The sequence below is a fragment of the Macaca mulatta genome, chromosome 1, assembly GCF_049350105.2.
Source record: "Macaca mulatta isolate MMU2019108-1 chromosome 1, T2T-MMU8v2.0, whole genome shotgun sequence".
NCBI lineage: Eukaryota > Metazoa > Chordata > Mammalia > Primates > Cercopithecidae > Macaca > Macaca mulatta.
The window spans coordinates 198,410,783-198,435,198 of record NC_133406.1 but is presented as its reverse complement, the minus strand read 5'-3'; the positions used below and the strand labels follow the sequence as shown (position 1 = coordinate 198,435,198).

Sequence of the window (24,416 nt, the reverse complement as noted above, 5' to 3'; positions counted from 1 at the left end):
TTGATTTGAAAACAATGAAAAACAGAGATCATGCAGTTTCTGGAGAGACTCTCTAAAAAATCCCACCCAGGACGGGCCTGGTGGCTCACGCCTGTAATCCTAGCACTTTGGGAGACCAAGGAGGGAGGAAGAGGCCAAGAGTTCAAGACCAGCCTAGGGAGCCAGTACAGTCAGATTTTGTCTGAATTAAAGATAAAAAATAAATTAGCCAGGTGTGGTGGTATGCACCTCTAGTCCCAGCCACTTGGGGAGCTAAAGGCAGATTACTTGAGCCCAGCAGTTGGAGGTTGCAATGAGCTCTCATGGAGCCACTATACTCCAGCCTGGGTGACACAGCGAGATCCTGTCTCAAAAAAATAAAATTTCCTACCCAAAGACCCAGTCATCTTCAAATTGTTAGCATTCAATTCAGAACAGAGTTCTCTAAGCCTATGTTCTAAAAACAGTTCCTCTATTGCACCCTAAGTTTGAGGCCCACTCTACAAATATGAGTCTTGTTACAGACTATTTCATCAATTGATGATGGGAAACAAGTCAGTGTGGTATTAATGTAGGTCCAATTACATCAAAATCAAATTGCTTTAGATTCATGGTAAAAATTCTTAGAGCAACCAAGTGGCTTAGTAATTATTAGAAACTAGGCCTTTATTAATAGTCTCAAAGTCAGAGCTCTTATTTAATATGGTCCTAATTATCTCATATCACATATTCATACTTATCCTTTTTTTATTATTATTTTATTTTGAGACAACGTCTCACTCCCTTGCCCAGACTGGAGTGCAGTGGCAGGATCTCGGCTCAGCCTCCTAGGTTCAAGTGATTCTCCTGCCTCAGCCTCCCAAACAGCTGGGATTACAGGCACCCACAACCATGCCCAGCTGATTTTTGTATTTTTAGTAGAGAAAGGGTTTCACTATGTGGACCAGGCTGGTCTCAAACTCCTGACCTCAAGTGATCTGCTTGCCTCGGTCTCCCAAGGTGCTAGGTTTACTGGCGTGAGTCACTGTGCCAGGTCACCTTTCCTATATTTTATCTTGTTATAGTACTAAAGTTTGACACTGTATGAGTCTCGTTTCCTTTTTGTTTCATCTGTTTTGTCCTGATCCCATAGAATAGTAAGAAGATCCCAAGAAGAATTGAAAGACATCACATTCTCAGGTTATCAGCTGATATACATGTCAAATAGAATGGCAGCCAAAGGTACCTAACTACAAAAGGTTACTTAAAATAAGCAGAATGTCATTGTTATAAATATAAAAACAACATCTGGTTCCATATAACAAAGCTATTTCCATATCCCAACAGATGGCCCACAGTAATAATGCTCTGCTGATCTGGTTATAACAAATTCTATTAAATCAAAAATCCTGTACAGCAGATGCCTTTTCCAATTTCAGAGTAAGTCAATCTCTTTAACCAAAACACTATGCTTTGGTTCTTATTTGTGCACTAAAATCACGTTACGCCAATTAAGATGGTCAAATTTTGTGACAGTTGTTATAAAATGCCACTGTGTTTTCTGGGTTTTGGAGTGGAAGAGGTAAAGAGTAACTCCCTCCAGGACTGAAAGGCTAACTGTTCAAAATGGAAAACAAAAATTCACAGTTAAAGGAAGGCTGAGGAGAGAGGTAAAAGTGAGCTTTAGCTGTCTCAAGCCAAGGTTTCTGAATAGTGGCAACGTAGAAAGCTACGTGACTAACAAAGCCAACAGTGAAGAACAGTGAAAATAATGTAATTTCTGAGCTGAGAAGCTTTAAGCAGGGACAAACAAAAAAATGTCTAAACAACATGTATCTTTGTACGCTGTAGTGTTAAGTCCACTTTTAACAGAAAAGTGGATGTGATGTCAACTTAAAATTGCTGTTTAACTGTTTCCCCAACTACATTCGAAATCAAATCTTCATATTCTGGTCACGTCTTTACTTGAAATATTATCCTCTATTAATTCATAACACAGTAAACAGAACAGTGTAGTGATTAACAGCCACGGAGTTCTGAAAATAGACTACAAGGGTTCAAATCCTGGCTCTTTCCATTCCAAGCTATGTTCCCTTAGTCAAATTACTTAACCTCTCTGTGCCCATTTCCTCATCTGTAAAACTACCATCTTTATAAAATTTACAACTAAAATAAATTTATAAAATCTACAATATATTTATAAAATATATTCATAAAATTTATAAAATATTAAGGGTTTTAAGACATGGATAATGAATGTAGAGTACTTAGAACACTTTTAGGCCTATAGTAAGGTCTCAAAAAATGTTAGCTATGATTATCATTATCATCACATGAACTCCATGAAAGTTCTGAATGAAAAGAAATATGAAATGATTTGTCTAAAAAGCAGAACAAATAAGCGGCAGAATCCAGGGGAAAAAAATCTTCATTTTAAGTCCGGAAGAAAATCAGTGGGCTGAGTACAGTGGCTCACGCCTGTAATCCTAGCATTTTGGGAGGCCAGGGTTAGCAGATCACTTGAGTCCAGGAGTTCGCGACCAGCCTGGGCAACATAGCGAAACCACTTCTTTACAAAAAATACAAAAATTAGCTAAGCATAGTGGCGCACATCTGTAGTCCCAGCTACTTTGGGGGGCTGAGGTGTGAGGATCACTGGGGCCCAGGAGGTTGAGGCTATAATGAGCCATGATCACGCCACTGCCCTCCAGCCTGGGCAAGAGTGAGACCCTGTCTCAAAAAAAAAAAAAAAAAAAGTGATTCTTTGAGTAAATACATTTTCCAGTCCCTCTAAGTCTCCAGGAGATTACATGAGGATGCTTTAAGTTAAAACAGCAGCATAGAGTAGTGGAAACAGCACAGATATGAACTAAGAAGACTCACTTGCTCCACCAATTACTTAGGTGTACAACCCTAAGCAGGTCACCTAAACTTCAAATTGCTCATCTTAAGATGTTCTGACTTTATCACAGGCTTGTTGAGATCAAATGAGAGAATGTATGAGAAAATGTATATAAACCAATAAAACACTATATGAATGTTCAAGGGCCATGTCTTATTCATGTTTATATCCCCGATGCCTAGCAAAATGCATGGCAGAGGTTATAATCTAAAAGAAGGCCATGGGAGGGGTTGGCAGGGCGAAGATTCAATGAAAATGGGGAGGAGTTTAAAAGAATTAACAAACTTGGCCAGGTGCGGTGGCTCACACTTGTAGTCCCAGCACTTTGGGAGGCCAAGGCAGGCAGACCACTTGAGGTCAGGAGTTCAAGACCGGCCTGGCCAACATGGTGAAACCTCATCTCTACTAAAAATGCAGAAATTAGCCAGGGATGGTGGTGCATGCCTGTAATCCCAGCTACTGGGGAGGGTGAGGTAGGAGAATTGCTTGAACCTGAAAGGCAGAGATTGCAGGAGCCAAGATGGCGCCACTGCACTCCAGTCTGCGCGACAGAGAGAAACTCCATCTAAAATAATAATAATAATAATAAAAGAATAAGAAACTCAAATGCCCATCAACTAAAGCAATGGATATCAACATAGTATATCCATACAGTGGAATAATATTTGGCAATAAAAAGGAATGAAATACTGATACATGCTACATGGATGAGCCTTGAAACATAAGCTAAGTGAAAGAAGTCAGACATAAAAGACCATATGCTGTATGAAATGCCCACAACAGGCATTTGGAATTATCAACATCTCTACAAGATGTTAGGTACATTAGTGGCTGCCTGGAGGTGGGGGTATGGGGAGTGACTGCTGATGGGTACAAGGCTCCTTTTTGAAATGCTATCCTAAAAATGACTGTGGTGATGGTTGCACAACTTTGTGAATACACTAAAAACCGCTGACTTGTATACTTTAAATGTGTGAATGAAATGGTACGTGAATTATATTTCAAGACAGCTTTTTTTTTTTTTTTTAAGAGTAATAAGTTTAAGGAGAGAAGCATTAAAGTATAGAATCACCAGCTTTGGAACATAAGTTTGTTTCTTTTTAAAAGGAAATACTACGAATTACCATACCAGATCCTAATGTCTCTACAAATCCTGTGAAAAACATATCTGGCATCTATTCTTACCCTTCCTTTCAAATTTCTCTCTAAGGTTACAAATCATCTCCTCTGGTTTCATTCAATTGTCTTTTCATTGTAGCCACTGCTTCTGAACTTCTACTCTGCATTTGAAACTGTCAAACCCCGCCCTTGCAGAAAATCTTCCTTGGCTTCTGTGAAACTGATGCACTTTCTGGTTCTTCTCAGAATGCTATCAGCCTATTACAGGACCCGAAATTCCAAACCTCAAAGCTCTTTTTTCATTATACTACTATCCTCCCAACACACATCTACTGATGTGTTTTACCACCATCTATATTCCTGGTCAATGCAAAATCTACCTTTCATCTAATTGTTCATTGTATATGGAAATAATTACATGCATAAAGTTAAGTAAGTTGCCCAAAGTCCCTTCTGATTTTAATACCTTATTATGAAGATTTAATGAATTAAACACATTTAAGGCGCTTAGAACTACATCTGCCATACAGTAAGTAAACGTTAGCTATTATTTTTTTCCTACAACCACTATCTTATAACACACCCTCATCATCTTATTCCTAAAATTCTCCATGAGCATTCTAATCAGTCTCTCCACTCTCAGGACACTCAACTGATACAAAAACCTTCCTCAGGAACAAGATGCATCATCTTACTCTCATTCTTTAGAATCCATTGTGGTACCCTATCAAACTAAACCCTCTATCCTTGAAAGATCCTCCACCAATACCCCCCTCACCAATCCTAAACTCATTTATTATTATTCACCAACACAGACGATCTGACAGTCAAGTTCCTTGATATCATTTGTACATTGCCACTTCTCTCGCTTTGCACAGGCCCCTTCGCTCTCCTGAAATACATCTCTTCCCCTTTGGAAATTTGTATCTTTCTCAAATGTCACTTACACTTTTGACTTTGGTTGTACTGTTATCCCAAGGAGAAGTCCAATGCAAAGTCCAATGCAGTTTGGTAATTCTGAATGATGTACATGTTTCCCCAACAGAAAAAAACAACTCCGTTCTTTCGACATAAGTTGAAGCTTTCCAAGAGACCGCATATCTTATTTGTCTCTTCATACAGACTACTTCACACATAGATAACACGGAACTTTACAGAAGTACACAAATGCTGACTTACCAAAAAAAAAAGCCTCTGTATGTATCAGAACAACATTCTCTATTTTCCACTGCCCCACCCATACTTAGCATAATGAAAGCAGACAGAATCTAAAATCTATATTTAAATATTTTCATTCTACATAGAACGAAAGGGAATATACGAACTGTACCAGATAAAAGGGGAAAAAAGTCAAAAATATACTCAAAGAATGTACAATGTGAAAAGCAAAGTGAGAATTCAGGACACTTTGGAATCTAGTAAGTGACTTCGAAACATTAAGATTTTCTATTTTACCCAAACTAATGAACAAAGAAGAGCCAAAATAAACAAGTTCTAGCCTCATCCAAAAAAAAATCTAACGAAAGCATGAGAAACTTCCCAGCTTCGTCCTCAGCAGCACAAAATCAAGAAGATTCACCTCAATTCTGAGACACAAAAGCAAAAAGAGAAATCCTCCTATTTAAGAAACTAAAACATTTAATCACATCTATATAATATATGTCACTCCGAAAAAGAGAGAGGAGTTACTGCTTTTCTATAAATATTTGCTAGGGACCAGGGGGAATAGGTTTCTCTCACTGTTACTGCGGGAACAATCTGTGGTCTCAAAAGAGCCAAACAGAAGATGAAAACCCTAATCTGGAAGAGACCTTAAGAAAAAAACTACTCAAAACATGTTTCAAACCAGTTTCAAAAAAGAGAGTGCAATGGGTACTCAACAGAGTAAGGGGAAAAGTGAAGTAAAAGAGCTTGTACAAAATAAGTGACTAGGTGAAACTAGTGCTGCCTTGTGAGAAAAAGAGCTATGCATATAACGCTCCTATGACATCACGCTTTTTCACTGGGAAACAAAACTGAGGAAAACAAACACAAATAAATCTCAGAAAAAGACCAAAAAGGTGCCCACCAATCTCTAACTCCTTCAGGAATTAGAGTGAATGGCTCTAACTCACTCAGGAATCCAACTAGGGACAACACAAACGTGGAATGCACCAACACGGAATAGTAAAACCTTCGCTCACCAGACACACAAAAGGTAAAATCAAGAAATGAAAACTATATACCTGAATTCATCCGTAGCAAGCGCTTATTCTCTATGATTAACCAACAGAGGAAAGAATAAGAGCAGCTAATGGAAGAGGAGAAAAGATGTTAATGAAACTAAGCCCTGTTATGTCCCCTACTGGCCTCAATTTCAGAGTACAACTCTTGATTCTTCATCTAACCAACAGTCGGCCTCGGCAAAGCAAACTGATCCTAACACCTTCCATGCCACCGGGAGGAAATCACAGAGGAAAAACCATCCCGTTAACCTCCCTCCTCACCAGCTGCAAAAATGGAGCTGGGAGGGGGGGCGGGAGACACTCTACCACGTGGGCAGGATGCAACACACACAGGACAGCAACACGTCCGCATGGAACGTCTGCCTTTGCCCTAATCCCAGCAAAGGACACAGACACAGGATGGGCGGGAACGCAGGCACCCTCGCAAAGGCCTCCTCACCCCAAAGGGCCACCCCGAGGCGTGAGTTACAGCCCGCCCGGCCGGCAGAAAAGCGCCCCCAAGCTTGAAGGGAAGAAGCCGCAGACTGCCGGGGCCGGGGGCTAGCCCCGGCCAGGGGACAGGTCATGGATGGAAGGAGACGGTAGCTGCCCTCGGACTAGGCGCCCCCGGGATCCACGGCTGGTTCCCCGGGGCCCCGCCTGGGGGAGGGGCGGGAAACGCGGAGCCGCTGCTTCCCGGCTGAGGGGCAGCAGCAGCTGAAGAGAAGCGCCGCGGGGGAGGGAGGGACCCAGCCCTCAGCGCCCGCCGGGCCCCAGCCCGGACCCAGGCCCCCTGCCCCGCCCGCCGCCCACCCCACAGCGCGGCTGCGACTAGAAGAGAGAGGGCGTCTCGCGGAGGGCAGCCCCTGCCTCCGATCTGGGAGATGCCCCAGCCCCGCCTCCTCGCCCGCCGCCCAGGCCCGGCCGCCCCGGCGGCGGGCACTTACCTCAGGCTGCGCAGGCCGGGACGGCCCGGCCGAGCCCCCGGCCGCTGCGTGCGTCTCCGCCCCCCGGGAAAGGTCCCAACGGTGCCTAGTGCGAGCGGCCGAGGCCCCGAGCAGCGCCGAGAGCGGCGGCGGCAGCAGGAGCAGCCAACATCCGGGGCCGCGCACCCGGAACTACTTCCCGACCCACATCCCCCTCCCGCCCTCGCGCCACCTCCTCCTGCGACGTCGCAGCACCGCCTGCCCGGCGTCGGCGGCGTCAAGTCCCTGCGCGTCCTCGGCCGCTTCGACGCACGCGGGATCCCTCCGCTGGGACAAGTAGTGCCCTGAGACTGCCGGGGCCTCGGCTCCGCGGGTGTCATCTGGCGGCCTGCAGTTCCAAGCGACTTGGGGTCCTTGTGCCTTGGAGTGGCGTCTGGGGAGCAAGGGCAGCGGAAGCAACCCCGCAGTTGAGGACAGTAGGTATCGGTGGCTTTGGACCCTGCCCGCGGAGACCTGGGGCCCCATGCCCCGAAGAAATGGTGCCACCTGTCCTCCCCCGCCCCCCCACCTCCGCCACCTCACCGAAGCGCCCGGCACCTTAGCCTCCTCTCCAGGAAACCGGACCCCTTTTCTGGCACACCGTGGATTCCGGGACCCCCAACAAAGGCTCCTTGGACCTTCAGGACACCCCTCCTTTCAGAACTTCTTGAGCCCCAGGTGCTAGACTCGTGTCTGCGGAGGCCTTTCCCGTGCCTGGTCTTACTTTCTTTCTTAAAGGAGTTGGAACTCTAAAGGCCCTTCTGACTCTCAAGGTAGCTACCCAGGTTATGGTCCTACTATCAGTAGGTGGAGCGTTTAGAAGGGTAGTTTGGTCGACTAGTGAACTTTGGAATTTACTTCTACGTCAGTCTTCACTGATTTTTTCTCTAAACTATTAGCACTGATAGACTGCCCTATAATTTCACACTTAATTACATTCCAGTGTAGTATTTGCTGTTGCTTCATTCGCGTTAGTCATATATTCCCCTGCAGCACCAAACACGCTTTTGAACTCACATTGGGTGGCTCAATATTTGGAGACTTAGATATTTGTTAGATGAATACTGGGCTGATTGGATGAGAGGAAAAGGAGAGGCATGAGTGAATTGGCCCTGGGTACTTTTTGACATAGCCTCAAAGGGTTCAGATAAACTCCAGCAGATCTGAGCACACAATTCCTTCAGTAAATATTGAACACTTGCCATTTGGTCAAGCATTTCTAGGCACTAGAGATTCAAAGTACTCACACATTCCTTTTGTTTATAAGACTAGCAAGATTCTGAAGGTTCATGTACTCATTTACTCAACAAATATTTGCCAATCACTACTAAGGTTACCAGACACCATTTTAGTGCTTGGGATGTATCAGTAAACAGAAGAGAGAGAGAAAACAAGTACCCTTCCCTCTTGGAGCTTTCATTCTAATATAGGGAGAAAGATGATAAACGTAAGAAAATTATGTAATATGTTAGAAGGCATTGGGTGCTATGGGGAAAAAAAAAAATACACCAGGATAAGGGGTATGAAGAAAACTGGAGGAAGGGGGTGTGCAATTTTTTTTTTCTTTTTTTCAGAGGGAATCCTGCTCCCTCGCCCAGTCTGGAGGGCAGTGGCACGATCTCGGCTCACTGCAAACCCCGGGTTCAAGTGATTCTCCTGCCTCAGCCTCCTTAGTAGCTGGATCACAGACGCGCGCTACCACGCCCAGCTAATTTTTGTATTTTTAGTAGAGGTGGGGTTTCAACATGTTGGCCAGGCTGGTCGCGGAACTCCCGAACTCAAGTGATCCGCCCTCCTCGGCCTCCCAAAGTGCTGGGATTACAAGCGTGAGCCACCGCGCTTGGCCTGCAATTTTGAATAGAGCCGTCAGCATGGGCCTCATTTATAAAATGACTTTAAATCGGAGACCTGAAAGAGCTGAGGGAGTCAGCCATGCAGTTGACTGGGGAAGAGTGTCCTTGGTGAACGGCCCTGAGACAAAAGCCTCGGGAAGTGTTAGAAAGAATGAGGAGGCCAGGACGGTTAGAGCAGTGAGCAAATGGGAGCGGAATGAGGAGATAAGATCAGAGAGGGATCTCAAGTAGGGAGCTGTAAGAATCTTGGCTGAAACAGAACCACTGCTGGGCTTTGAACAGAGGAGTGATAGGATCTGACTTGCGCTTTCAAAACATCACTCTGGTCAGATCACTGTGGCCGCCGTGCTAAGAGCAGACCTAAGAGGACAATGGTGGAAGCCAGAGGCTCCATTACCCAGGTACAGAATGATGGCTCGAACCAGATGGTAGCAATGAATAAGATGGATAAGATGCAGTCTCAGCCGGGCACAGTGGCATTTGACTGTAATCCCAGTTATTCAGGAGGCTGAGGCAGGAGGATAGGAGCACTTGAGCCCAGGAGTTCAAGTGCAGCCTGGGCAACACAGCAAGCCCCCATCTCTAAACAATAAGCGTACAGTCTGTCTACAGTCTCCCAACACTTTGGGAGGCAGAGGCGGGAGGATTGCTTGAGCACAAGAGTTCAAGAACAGCCTAGGCAACGTGGGGAGACTCTGTCTCTACAAAAATAAAAAAAATTAGCCAGCAGGGTAGTGTGCACCCATGGTCCCAGCTATGTGGGAGGCTGAGATGGGAGGATCCCTTGGGCCCAAGAGGTCAAGGCTGCAGTGAGTTGTGATTGCGCCACTGCACTCCAGCCTGGGTAACAGAGCGAGACGCTGTCTTTAAAAAAAGAGAGAGAGAGTAGACTTAGCTCCAAGTCTGGAGCTTTTGTTTATTTTTTTCTTTATAAAAATTTTTTAACTTTATAGAAATGGGATCTCACTATGTTGCTCAGACTTGTGTTGAACTCCTGTTTAGCACCATCTCTTACAAGTGTTAGGCAGCTCTGCTCCTCTCACTTGTCTGGGATTCTGAGGTTCTTCCCTAAAGTGCTCATCCTGAGCTAATGGGGGATAGGGCTGGAGAGAGAACAGAGGTGGTTAGCTGCCAGAATGAGGTGGGAAGATGGGGATCAGCAGCCTTTGTGAAGGAAAGAAGTATGAGTCCCAGGGTGTTAAAAGGTGGATGGGCAATAAAATCTATTACATACGGGATTCATGCTAAATGAGTAGATTTTAGCTTCTCTTGCCACAATAAAAAAAAATGGATAACTGTGTGAGATGATGGCTCTGTTAATTTGCTTCACTATAGTGACCTTTTGACTATCCCATAACATCATGTGGTATACTTTAAATATGTACAACAACATGTGTTTAATTTTTTTTTTTTTTTTTTTTTTTGAGATGGAGTCTCGCTCAGTCGCCCAGGCTGGAGTGCAGTGGCGCGATCTCGGCTCACTGCAAGCTCCGCCTCGCGGGTTCACGCCATTCTCCTGCCTCGGCCTCCCGAGTAGCTGGAACCACAGGCGCCCACCACTAAGCCCGGCTAATTTTTTTGTATTTTCAGTAGAGACAGGGTTTCACCGTGTTAGCCAGGATGATCTCGATCTCCTGACCTCGTGATCCGCCTGTCTTGGCCTCCCAAAGTGCTGGGATTACAGGCGTGAGCCACCGTGCCCAGCCTAAATTTTTTTAAGATTAAAAAAAGGGTGGAGGAGTATCCCTCCTCAAAAAAAAAAAAAAAAAAGAATAAAGCAGGCTGGGCACGGTGGCTAATGCCTGTAATCCCAGCACTTTGGGAGGCCAATGTGGGAGGATCACTTTAGCTCATGAGGTTGAGACCAACCTGGGCAACAAAATGACACCCTGACTCTAAGAAAAATAAAAAAACTAGAATGGTTATAGCAGCCCGGGGAATTCTGGAACATTGTGAGGAAGAAAAGCTTAAAGCCTAGATTGAGAAGGCAGACCTAGATTCAAGTCTAATATTCCATAGCTTGCTTACTTTGTGCCTACATCCAGTTATTTGGTTTCTCTTAGCCTCTGTTTCCCTGCCTATAATAAGGAAACAATAATCATAGCTACCTAGCAAAAGAGACCATGCACAGGCTGCCAAAAATAAAGGTCCCCGAGACAGCTGTTGTTATTATTCATAAGATCCCAGTGTCAGCACAGAAAAGAGTATAGTAGTTCACTGTCTTGCTAGATGGGAGTGGACTAGAAGGGAGGGTGCAGAGCAGGAGAGCCTTCAAAGAGGAGATATTATCCAGCTCAAGGGACAGACCCTTAAAAGACACAGATTGCCCAGGGGAATAAAGTAGTGGTTTTATTGTTTTGTATTGTTTGCAATCTTTTCCTAGCTTCATCTGAATTCTGAATTTTCTGAAAGGAACACAGCCGAGAGCTGGGCTGCAATAGCCCTACAAAAACCTTGATTGGACACTGGCAGTGCTTCAACAGCAGAGTGTTCAACACTTCACATGACCCAGACACTTAGATAAATGAGCCTTTACCTGCTCCTTTTCTCCCTCTGTATTTATTGTAAGAGGAAATTAGAAAATGAGAAATGAATTTAAAATGAGCCAAGACTTGCAAGAGGGAGAGAAAAACACGAGAGAGCCCCTCCTATTATTCCTAGCCCGGGAAAAGCCTTCCGGATTCCCTGGGTATCTCTATGTAATATTTTATAATTCTTGAATTAGGTTTTTTGAAAGGCTATACATAGGCCATCTGAAAAGTCTCGGCACTACTGACTGCTATTTAAGGAAAATGCTTGGGCGTTGGTCACTATGCACACTTACATAGCATTCAATAATCATTTAGCAAGCGCCTACTCTATACCAGGTGTTGTACTAAATATCAAGGAGTCAAAAGAGAATAAAAGAGAAGCAGACATGTAAACAGTTAATCCCAATGCAGTTTGGTAGAAATTTATACTTGTGCCATGGAAACAGAAAAGAAGCAAGGCTTAATTCTGTCAAATTGGATGAGGTGGAGGGTGAGGCACAGTCACTGGGGCCAAACAAAGCTTCACCCTTAAAAGGTAAAGTTAAGGCTAAATTTTAATAAACGAGTAGGAATTTGCCATGCAGAGACAGAAGCAAGACTGGGAGTAGAGAAAAACAATTACGGGCAGAGAACAACTTGTGCAAAGTCAGAGGTTGGGTAGATAAAAGTAGAGCCCACAGAAGTGATAGTCTTATAAGTAGTCATTAAATATTAGTGCCTGATGGGAATAACTAACTCATGCAGCTAGACCACATCACTCTATGTAAACCATCATTGAGTTCCTGTCCTCTGGTAGCTTGGTGTTGACTTCAGATTGTATCAGTAAGGCAAAATGTGATCCTTCCCAAAGACTCCACTACTTAATCATTATTAGTAGAAAGGAGCAGCTTAGATTATTTTTTCCCGATAGAAGGCATTAGCCTAAAATACATTTTTTTTCCTAGGCTGTCAATGAATTTGCACTAGTGCATTCATAGCAATCTGCCATCCCCCACCTGCAACCCATCTCCATGTTCCTTGTAACCACCTGGTTCAAACCTTGGTTTACCTCCACTCTTAGAATCAGCCAAGCTAATTAAAAGCACAGTGAAAGACACAAAGGCACCAAGACAGCTGAGCAAACATTAACAAATGCGTAGAGTAAATAAAGTACTTGTATTATGTGTAAGCAATGGTGCAGATGAAACTTGGGTGGCACTAGGAAGGGTGAGTCAGAGGATGTTCAAACATAGTAGGATCAAGGGAAATCTCTCTGCCAGTTAGTTAGCAATATATTTTGGGTTGATAGAAAGGAACCTGGTTAGCAGGAAAAAGTAGCCAAGGTTTGCAGCCCCAAGGAACCTGAAACTCTGGTACAAATTTGGTAGTAAGAAACAAGTGTTTAAAGTTGTAAAGATACTGGCTTCCTTCATGCCTAATGAGCTAAATAAGAACCATCAAGAAACCCCAGTGCTGGATGGAGTTTGGGGGTGGGGGAATAGTTAACATTTAGTGTTCTTTGTGTGAGTAGCAACACAATAGGCCCTTTGCGTCTGTTTGGTTTTTTTAAATCCTTACAGTAAAACTACAAGGTGGTCATCATGTAAATGAAGAGGAAACAGAGGCTCAGTAGTTTAAGTGTCAGAGGTGGAATTTGAAGCCAGAATTGTCTGATCCTAAGCCCTCTCTTCCGCCTTCAAAGACTCTAAACCAGCCAGATTGTTTACACTAATGTGAGATACAGTACTTAAGGTACTGGGTGAGGCACTGTGAGAAGGTGTATTTATATCCAAGTATCACAAATAAAGGGTAAAGAGACCCTGTGGAAGACTATATAATTGTTCCCAAACACTTGTTGTGCCTCCCAGAATTGGATTGTAATTTCCTAAATTTGCCAGTTTCCTAAATTTCAAAATTTGCTGGGGGTGGTGGCATGCGCCTGTAATCCCAGCTACTCTGGAGGCTGAGGCAGGAGAATTGCTTAAACCAGGGAGGTGGAGGTTGCAGTGAGCCGAGATCAGGCCACTGCACTCCAGCCTGGGCGACACAGCGAGACTTCATCTCAAAAAAAAAAACAAAAAGGGAGCGACCCTACCTTGAGCAACATAGTGAGACAGTGCCTCTAAATAAAAATAAAAATCTGGATTGTTTGCACCAATGTAAAATACAGTATTTAAGGTACTGTGTGAGGCACTCTGAAAAGGTGTATTTACATCCAAGTATCACAAATGAAGGGTAAAGAGACCCTGTGGAAGACTATATAATTGTTCCCAAACACTTATTGTGCCTCCCAGAGTTGGATTGTAATTTCCTATTGACAGCAGGCTTGGCTGTGTGACTTGCATTAGGTAATGAAATGTGAGTGGCAGTATGAGCCACTTCCAGCTGGAAGCTCTCAGTCAATGTGCTGCACCATGTTTTCCTTGCCTGCTCTCCTCATGACCAGCAACATTCTGGATAGAGGCTAATCCATCAGCCTCAGTCCCAGAGTGAAGACAATGTGCAGCAGAGCCACAGCTGACCTGGGAAGGACACAACGTAAGCGAGAAAAATAACCTTTGCTGATTAGGCCACTGAGATTTGCGGGTTGATACCATAGCATAACAGCCTATACTGACTAATGCAGACACTTTCTGAATCTTTCTCTTTAGTGACCCAAATTCTGGTGTCATCTTCAGGTAGAAAGATTGCTTGGGGATTACGAGAAGATATAGAGAACGGGATGATTGGTGTAGTATAGTGAAAGGCTTTAAAATACAGTATTTGAGGTATTTGAGGCAGGGCATGGTGGCTCACACCTGTAATCCCGGAGCTTTGGGAGACCAAGGCATGAGGATTGCTTGAGGCTAAGAGTTAGAGACCCGCTGGGAGCGGTGGCTCACACCTGTAATCCCAGCACTTTGGGAGGCCGAGGCGGGTGAATCACCTGAGGTCAGGAGATGGAGACCAGTCTGGCAAACATGGTGAAACCCCATCTTGACTAAAAATACAAAAATTAGCTGGTCATGGTGGTACATGCCTGTAATCCCAGCTACTCAGGAGGCTGAGGCAGGAGAATTGCTTAAACCCAGGAGGCAGAGGTTACGGTGAGCCGAGATCATGCCACTGCGCTCCAGCCTGGGCAACAAAGCAAGACTGTCTCAAAAAAAAAAAAAAAAAAAAATGCCGGACACTGTGACTCACACCTGTAATCCCAGCACTTTGGAAGGCTGAGGCGGGCGGGTTGCCTGAGGTCAGGAGTTCGAGACCAGTCTGGCCAACATGGTGAAACCCTGTCTCTACTAAAAATACGAAAAATTTGCCGGGCGTGGTGGCATGTGCGGCATGCGCCTGTAATCCCAGCTACTCTGGAGGCTGAGGCAGGGGAATTGCTTAAACCAGGAAGGTGGAGGTTGCAATAAGCTGAGATCGGGCCCACTGCACTCCAGCCTGGGCAACACAGCGAGACTCCATCTCAGAAAAAAAAAAGAGAGAGAAAGAGAGACCCTACCTTGAGCAACATAGTGAGACAGTGCCTCTAAATTAAAATAAAATTAAATTAAATTAAAATACAGAATTTGAAACTCAGTCTTTTTTTTATTTTTTATTTTTTATTTTTTTATTTTTTATTTTTTTTTAATTTTTATTTTTATTTTTATTTTTTTTTATTTTTTTGAGACGGAGTCTTGCTCTGTAGCCTGGGCTGGAGTGCAGTGGCCGGATCTCAGCTCACTGCAAGCTCCGCCTCCCGGGTTTGCGCCATTCTCCTGCCTCAGCCTCCGGAGTAGCTGGGACTACAGGCGCCTGCCACCTCGCCCGGCTAGTTTTTTGTATTTTTAGTAGAGACGGGGTTTCACCGTGTTAGCCAGGATGGTCTCGATCTCCTGACCTCGTGATCCGCCCGTCTCGGCCTCCCAAAGTGCTGGGATTACAGGCTTGAGCCACCGCGCCCCGCCCTCAGTCAGTCTTGATCTGTGGGCTCAGACAACCCTTTATAAGTGCCATGGACCATGTCATGCCCCAGAAGCTGGGGAACTTACAAAGAATGTTAAGATATAGTTCCTGTTTTTCTTTTCTTGTATTATTATTATTATTATTATTATTTTTAATAGAGGCAAGGTCTCATTGTGTTGCCCAGGTTGGTCTCGAAATCCTGGCCTCAAACAATCCTCCTGCCTCAACTTCCCAAAGTGTTGGAATTATAGGTGTGAACTACCATGCCCAGCACAGTCCCAGTTTTTTTTGTTTGTTTGGTTGGTTGGTTGGTTGGTTTTTTTTTTTTGAGATGAAGTCTCGCTCTTGTGCCCTAAACTGGAATGCAACGGTGCGATCTTGGCTCACTGCAACCTCCGCCTCCCAGGTTCAAGTGATTCTTCTACCTCAGCCTCCCAAGTAGCTGGGATTACAGGCGCCTGCGACCATGCCCGGCTAAATTTTTTTTGTATTTTTAGTAGAGATGGGATTTCACCATGTTGGCCAGGTTGGTCTTGAACTCCTGAGCTCAGGTGATCCGCCCACCTGGGCCTCCCAAAGTGCTGGGATTACAGGCATGAGCTACCGCGCCCAGCCAGTACATGTTTCTGAGATAAGGACCATGCTCATTTGCTTCTATACCTAGTAACCCATCACTGCATGTGGCAGCCTCTAGGCACTAAATAAGTAAAATTTTGTCAAATTAATGCTATGAAATAATCTAGAACCATAACCAAAGTCCCCTAACTCCCCACAAAGGCTTTTCCTGTGTTGTGACATATTGCTAACTTGGGTTAAGGGATTATTAGTAGCTAATTTTTATATAAAACGTTATGTGTACCTAATTTATTTGCAATGTCGCATAAAAGAAAAATATCTTGAACATTAGGATCTGCAGGCCCTGGAGCATGGTCAGTATTCAGTAAAGGAACTCAGTCCTCTCTCAGTAATCACAAAGAATGGAAGACACTGAAAAGCCCAAAGGACTTGGTAATGAGAAATCTAGCTTGAAGTGCACTGGGTACTAAGTTTTTAATGGGACCAGATTAAAAGAACATGTAGGTGAAGGTTAAATTTAGGTAAACAGTCTGGGCACCGTGGCTCACACCTGTAATCCCAGCCTTTGGGAGGCAAAGGCGGGTGAATCGCTTGAGCCCAGGAGTTCAAGACCAACCTGGGCAACATGGTGAAATGAAACTCTGTATTCCAGCTGCTTGGGAGGCTGAGGTGGGAGGATCACTTGAACCTGGGAGTTTGAGGCTGCAGTGGTCTGTGTTCGTGCCACTGCACTCCAGCCTGAGCTGTAACAGAGAAAGTACCTTGTCTCAACAACAATAACAAAAAAAAAAAAAATTTTAAAACAATTAGACAAACATAGGTGCAAAGTCCTAAGTCCTAACACTTTCCAGACATTTCCAAAGCTTACTGGAAAGTAATTGAAAAACCATCTGTGGAATGTCCTTGATGCAAGCATTGAAGAGAGTCCTGAGAACTAATTAGGACTGCTCAGATCTGTGGATCAGTTCTTCGAAACTAGGAAGAGATTCAACCTGTTGTTTCTACTATTCACTCAAAAAGTGACAATACTGCAAACATAACAGGCATCTAATTCTGGAGTATGACAGTGTTGGCATAATTAGAATTTGAGGGCCAGGCACAGTGGCTCATGCCTGTAGTCCCAGCACTTTGGAAGGCTGAAGCAGATGGATTGCTTGAGCCCAGGAGTTCTTGACCAGCCTGGGCAACATGGAAAAACCCCATCTCTACAAAAAATACAAAAATTAGCTGGATATGGTAGCACACACCTGTTCTCCCAGCTACTACGTGGAAGGATCACTTGAACCCAGAGGTTAAGGCTGCAGTGGGCCTGATCATGCCACTGCACTCCAGCCTGGGCAACAGAGATCCTATATCAAAAAAAAAAAAAAAAAAAAAAAGTGCAAGAGATAGATGAAACAAGACTGGCAAAATGTTGATGTCTGTAGAAGTTCAGAGGAGGGAACAATGACTTCTGTCAGAAACAGGAAACAGAAAAAGGAAATAATATTTTATATCAATAAATCCCTGTAATCTAGGAGTTGGAGATTTTCCTATAGGCAAGGGACACCGAGGTCACTCTGCTGGTGAATGGCAATATGAAGACTTGAGCATCAATTTGTGACTTTGAAATCCCTCCTTTTGCTAACACACCACACAGACTGCTGAAATATGTCATCTCATATTCTATTTTAGTGAAAATGAAGAAGAGTTGCTTTACTACTTAAAGGAAACTTACTTATAATTCCTATATATTTCACCTTTCCTAAAGGATCTCATTTCCACCTTTTAGCAACCATGTTGAATACTTACTGACTTATGCTGTTTTCATTATATCTCATCTAAGTTCATGATTCACCATGACTTGCCCCCATTTTAGTATGGTAAAATAAGTAAGAAATGTTTCTTTTTGCAATGATTCTTAAAGCAAAATATGCTAAAAAGGCATATTTGCACACACACGCACACAAAGACAAAGCTTCTTTTAATGTACTTAAGTATTTCCCTTTTTAACTATTTAGCAGTTAATTTTTGGCCTATACTATGTCCACTGCCCCCATCTGATCTCTTTTTCTGCAGTGTTAAGTATAGCCAAGCTTAACTCTTCTAATGGGGTTTCTTGTTCCATGCTACCATGAAATATACCACCCTTATTTCTACAAATTTCATCTGGATTTGATCTTTTTCTAAAATGAAATTTGCTAGAAATGCTGGTGAAATGAATATTCATTTATTCAGTAAATATTAAGTGCTAATTCTAGGTTAGGTATTGTGCTAAGGGCTGGGAGTACAAAGATAAAAGCGGTAGCTAGGGGGCAGTATAGCATAATAGCAATTAAGAGTATGGGCTCCCAGCTGGCACGGTGGCTCACGTCTGTAATCCCAGCACTTTGGGAGGCTGAGGCAGGCGGATCACCTGAGGTCAGGAGTTCGAGACCAGCCTGGCCAACATGGCGAAACCCCGTCTCTACTAAAAATACAAAAATTAGCCGGGCGTAAGGCTGAGTTCCTGTAATCCCAGCTACTTGGGAGGCTGAGGCAGGAGAATCGCTTGAACCTGGAAGGTGGAGGCTGGAGGGAGGTGGAGTCTGCAGGGAGGCAGAGGCTGCAGTGAGCCAAGATCATGCCATTGCACTCCAGTGTGGGCAACAAAAGCGAAACTTTGTCTCAAAAGAAAAAAAAAAAAAGCGTGTGGGCTCCCTTGTCTGGGGTTAAATGGCCAGCCCTGCCACTCATTAGTTCAATCATTTTAGTTAGGCAAATCACATAATCTCTCTGAGCTTCAGTTTCATCATATGTAAATGGGGATAATAATAATACAGACAGTCCCTGACTTAAGATGGTTTGATTTAAAATTTTTCGACTTCACAGTGGTGTGAAAACAATATGCATTCAGTAGAAACCATACTTGAATTTTGATCTTTTCCCAGGTTAACAATATGTGGTATAATACTCTTCCATGAGAGATTCAACATGTTATTATAAAATAATACATTTATTTTATTATTTATTGTTTAGGCTTTGTGATTGATGATTTTGCCCAACTGTAGGCTAATGTAATTGTTCTGGACATGTTTAAGATAGGCAAGGCTGAGCTATGATGTTCGGTAGGTTAGGTGTATTAAATGCATTTTCGACTTACCATATCTTGAACTTATGATGAGTTTATCAGGATGTAGTCCCATACTAAATGAAGGAGCATCTGTACCTACCTACCTAGGTATGCTGTGAGTTAACTGAAACCATGCACAGGTAGACACATGCACAGGCTTAACACAGTGCTTAGCACATGAGGAGTGCTATAAATGTTAGCTCTTCCTTTTCCCCTATATGGTTCATATAGGAAGGATAGTGGAAGAAGGAATTTGATCTGACTGAGGATGAGCATTTTTTGTTGTTTTTGTTTGTTTGTTTGATAAGAAATGGGATTTCTTTCTGTCACCCAGGTTGGAGTGCAGTGGCACCATCTCGGCTCACTGCAACCTCTGCCTCCCAGGCGAGGGTGAGTGTTTTAAGGAAGAGTTTGCAGATACAGAAACATTTGACCTCATCCTTGAAAAATGAGTTCAAGTTTGTTGAGGCAAAGTAGGCAGAAGAGTGATTCCAAGGATAAAGGCCTGGCTCCATTCTTCAACGTGGGACATATTTGAAAAGCGCCTTCCATCTCTCAAGCTCCCTAGGGGTTGGGTGAGGTGAGATCAGATGAGATATGTATGGCAACTGTATCACTGCTCAGATCCTTCCTTTGCCCATTCCTATCCACTATGATTGAACACAAAAGCATACCCCCACTTTACCCTCCCCCACAAAAAACTTCATGCCCACAAAACTCCCTCTCAGAGTCTTTTTCTCAAGGAATCTAACCTAAGACATCATGAATGATACTAACTATAATTTGCAATAGAAAAATACCATTTATGGCCGGGCGTGGTAGCTCAGGCGTATAATCCTAGCACTTTGGGAGGCTGAGCCAGGGGGATCACAAGGTCAGGAGATTGAGACCATCCTGGCTAACACTGTGAAACCCCATCTCTACTAAAAATACAAATAATTAGCCAGACGTCGTGTCATGCGCCTGTAGTCCCAGCTACTCGGAAGGCTGAGGCAGAAGAATCTCTTGAACCCAGGAGGCAGAGGTTGCAGTGAGCTGAGATTGCACCACTGCACTCCAGCCTGGGCAACAGAGCAAACTCCATCTCAAAAAAAAAAAAAAAGAAAGAAAGAATATCATTTATGTATACAATGTAGAAACCTGGCTATGAAGGACTAGCTAGGGGAAATACACATTAATTTATTCATTAAACCATCACAATGCATTTGTCCAACATTGTATTAAATAATATTCTGTATTTCCTTATATCTAAGTCTTTATTGTGCATATAATCTTGGATAGACGCACTTAACGTTTTAAATATAGAGAAACTTCAGATATGCAAGTAATATAATGAATCCTCATATACCCATTTTTCAATGTCAGCAGTTATCAAGTAGTAACTAACTTTTTTTTTTTTTGAGATGGAGTTTCACTCTGTCACCCAGGCTGGAGTGCAGTGGTGCAATCTTGGCTCACTGCAACCACTGCCTCCCAGGTTCAAACAATTCTCCTGCCTCAGCCTCCCAAGTAGCTGGGACTACAGGCACGTGCCACCACACCCAGCTACTTTTTGTATTTTTAGTAGAGACGGGTTTCGCCATGTTGGCCAGGCTGGTCTCAAACTCCTGACCTCAGGTGATCCATCCGCCTCAGGTAACTAACCTTTTTAATCTATATCCCTACCCTCACCCTCACATTGCCCCTTCTGTGTTACTTTGAAGCAAATTCCAGACCTCATACTACATCAATACACACATATTTTAAAAATGCATCTCCAAAAGATAAGAACTCTTTTATTAACAAAACATAATCATACCATTGACTTAGCTAAAAATTAATGAGAATTTTTGAAGTCACTAGTATTAAGATATGTCTTTGACCCTGTCAGTATTTAAACTTTCAGTCACCTTATGAATTTTTTAAAATTTTGTTTGTTTGAATCAAAGCTCAAGTAAGATCTACACATGGAAATTAATAAGTCTCTTAAATCTTTTTTTATTTTGTAAGTTCCTTTTCCATTATTTTTTCTTGCAATGTGTTTGTTGAAGAAACCACAGCATTTTTCCTGTAGTATTTCTACAGTATGGATTTTGCTAATTGTTTCCCTGTTATGATGTTTAACATGTGCCTCTGCCCTCCATTTTTTGTTTGTTTTTTGTTGTTGTTGTTTTTGAGACGGAGTCTTGCTCTGTTGCCCAGGCTGGAGTGCAGTGATGCCGTCTCTGCTCACTGCAACCTCCACCTCCTGGGCTTAAGCAATTCTCCTGCCTCAGCCTCCTGAGTAGCTAGGATTATAGGCGCCCGCCACCACACCAAGCTAATTTTTATATTTTTAGTAGACAGGGGGTTTCACCACGTTGGCCAGGCTGGTTTCGAACTCCTGACCTCAAGTGATTCTACCTGCCTTGGCCTCCCAAAGTGCTGGGATTACAGATGTGAGCCACCACGCCAGGCCCCTCTGTATTTTGTGTAAATAAGTACTTGGATCCAGAGGTTGGACCATTCATATGTGATTTTTTTCATGTTTTTCCATCAAGAAGGCACAAAATATCTGGTTCTCTTTCCTCTCATTTTTCTTAAATACTTAAAAATTTTTCCTCCCAAGAAGTTACAATCAGCATAACTTGGGTTGCAAGTTAAGAATTGCAGCTGGTATGTAATTGGGCCACCATAAGACAACTGATCTTTAAGAAACTCTAAAATTAATCTAGTCCTACTGTTACCATGGTATCATTTGTCCTCATCTTATTGTTCATCAGGTATTGCTACGTACTGATCATGGCATCCAGGACTGGGCTGGGAACCATGTTATAATAACTGGCACCGCCGGGCGCGGTGGCTCAAGCCTGTAATCCCAGCACTTTGGGAGGCCGAGACGGGCGGATCACGAGGTCAGGAGATCGAGACCATCCTGGCTAACCCGGTGAAACCCCGTCTCTACTAAAAATACAAAAAAAAAAAACTAGCCGGGCGAGGTGGCGGGCGCCTGTAGTCCCAGCTACTCAGGAGGCTGAGGCAGGAGAATGGCGCAAACCCGGGAGGCGGAGCTTGCAGTGAGCTGAGATCCGGCCACTGCACTCCAGCCCGGGCTACAGAGCAAGACTCCGTCTCAAAAAAAAAAAAAAAAAAAAAATAACTGGCACCATTTATTCAGTTCTTGCTGTAGGCCAACTACTTCATTTCAGATTTTTCTAATCATCGTAACAACCCCACAGTGCAAATTTTAATATTCTCATTTTATAGAAGAAAACTAAATTCAGGAAGGTAAAATGACTTTCCTAAGTCCATTAGGAAATATCTAAGGCAAATGGCAAAAGCAGAGGTGGCATGTAACCCAGATATGTCTGGTGCCCAAGGTGTGTCTGCTTTTTCCCTCTAACTCCCAGTCCTTTGAAAATACAACGAAATTATAAGAAGAATCCCTGCCTTCAGTGGGATTATATCTGTTTAGGAGAAAGAGATTAAAGTACTAAAACAACTAAGGAATATCAGATAAGAAAACAGTATATAGAACATGAACAATGAAAATGTGTGCATTTTGCATGTGGTGACTGCTATAAACAAGCAATAAGGAGAAGGAGACATCAGTGTTGATTGAAGTTTCTGCAGGAGGCTCCATCAAGCAATGCAGAAATCATTGTAAATATAAAAGCTTTACCAATGAGCGAAGGGGTCCTTTGCACAAGCATTCTCTCCCCTGGGATCCATGTCATACTGACACAAAGATTTTGTCACCATGGCAACTGGTCACTGGACCAATGAAATAATCAGTTGTCATGGTAACATGATCTCCATCTTACTCCCACCAGGCACCTGTTCTAAATCATCACATCCTCCAACAACCTCAAACCACCTCAATGCTCCTTTCTTCTTTCCCTTAGTCACCTTGCTATCCCCAGTCACCTATTATGGCACCCCTAAATTTATGTTTAGATGGATATATGAGACTGTTAAAAAGCCAGAGCAAATGAAAGTGACTTTGTAGTGTAGAGCTGCACTTCAGAGAGGGGGAAAACCTCTCAAATATGAGTTGAATGAGCCAGAACACCGAAGAAGAGCCTTTGAAAATTTTGTCCCTACATTTCCCTAAGTAAAATTCCTTTAGATTTTGAGACATTGCACTATCTTGACTATCCTCCTATGTCTCTTTTTCTTTCTCTTTCTTTCTCTTTCTCTTTCTTTCTTTCTTTCTTTCTTTCTTTCTTTCTTTCTTTCTTTCTTTCTCTCTCTCTCTCTCTCTCTCTCTCTCTCTCTCTCTCTCTTTCTCTCTCTTTCTTTTTTTTAAGACATCTTGCTCTGTCACCCAGGTTGCAGTGCAATGGCACCATCACGGCTCAGTGCAACCTCCACCCTCCGGGTTCAAGCGATACTCCTGCCTCAGCATCCTGAGTAGCTGGGATTACAGGCGCATGCTGCCATGCCCGGCTACTTTTGTATTTTTAGTAGAGATGGGGTTTCACCGTGTTGGTCAGGCTGGTCTCCAACTCCTGACCTCAGGTGATCCACCTGCCTCGGCATCCCTATGTGCTGGGATTACATGCATGAGCCACTGCGCCCGGCCCTGTGTCTACTTCTTTATTGGCTCCTTTTCCTTCTCCCATCTCCTAAATGCAGGTGTCTCTCAAGCTCCACCCTTCGTATCTGCTCTTCCTCTAAACTGCACTGCCCAGTACCATAGCCACTAGCCACATGACAGCTATTGAGCCCTTGAAATTATTTATAGACATGCTAAACTGAGATGTGCTGTAAGTGTAAAATGCATATCAGATTGTAAAGATTTTGTGTAAAAATGTAAAATATCTAATAATTTTATACTGATTACATGTTGAAAAAACAATTTGGATATGTTTAGTACAAAAAAAATTAAAATTTAATTTCACTTGTTTCTTTTTTTAGATTTTTAATATGGTTGCTGAAAATTTTAAATTGCATGTATAGCTTACATTCACAGCTTGTGTTATATTTCCATTTGACAGCACTGATCTAAATGTTTTTCCTAAAAACATCTCACCCATGCTCTAGGTGTCCAGTATCCCCTTTATGAAATGATTTTGAGGTTCCAAATCCAAGCCTCTTCTGAGATTCAAACCCACATTTCCACCATCCTGCTGGCCTTTCACAGACAGGCACTAGCTCTTCAGCTCAACATGAGCAAAGCTATGAGCTTTCCTTCCAAACCCGTTTTTTATCCTGGTTGGCTTTATTAATCTTTTGTGTTAGTTCTTATTGCTGCTGTAACAGCTTACCACAAACTTAGTGGCTTAAAATAACATAAATGTATTATTTTACAGCTCTGGAGGTCAGCAGCCTGAAATAGGTTCCA

At 43.3% G+C, this 24,416-nt stretch overlaps 1 protein-coding gene and 2 long non-coding RNA genes across 16 annotated transcripts in view; 2 read left to right on the top strand and 1 right to left on the bottom strand.

Moving 5' to 3' along the window:
• Nucleotides 1-7,962, bottom strand: part of FOXJ3 (forkhead box J3) — a 152,085-nt gene extending 144,123 nt beyond the window's left edge. For 4 of the 14 annotated variants that reach the window (XM_077938829.1, XM_077939541.1, XM_077938891.1 and 1 more), the window contains exons 1-2: nt 7,692-7,946; nt 7,342-7,542 (exon numbers count right to left, since the gene is read on the bottom strand). In XM_077938829.1, coding sequence (XP_077794955.1) covers nt 7,342-7,489 — 148 coding nt within the window. In that variant the 5' untranslated portion in view covers nt 7,490-7,542; nt 7,692-7,946. 14 annotated transcript variants of the gene reach the window in all.
• LOC144334019 (uncharacterized) lies at nt 7,416-23,978 on the top strand. Its single transcript, XR_013403357.1, has 3 exons — nt 7,416-7,921; nt 20,539-21,428; nt 23,537-23,978. It is a non-coding gene; the product is annotated as an uncharacterized LOC144334019 (long non-coding RNA).
• LOC144334021 (uncharacterized) lies at nt 8,723-13,592 on the top strand. Its single transcript, XR_013403360.1, has 2 exons — nt 8,723-9,810; nt 10,465-13,592. It is a non-coding gene; the product is annotated as an uncharacterized LOC144334021 (long non-coding RNA).
• Nucleotides 23,979-24,416: the final 438 nt, after the last annotated feature.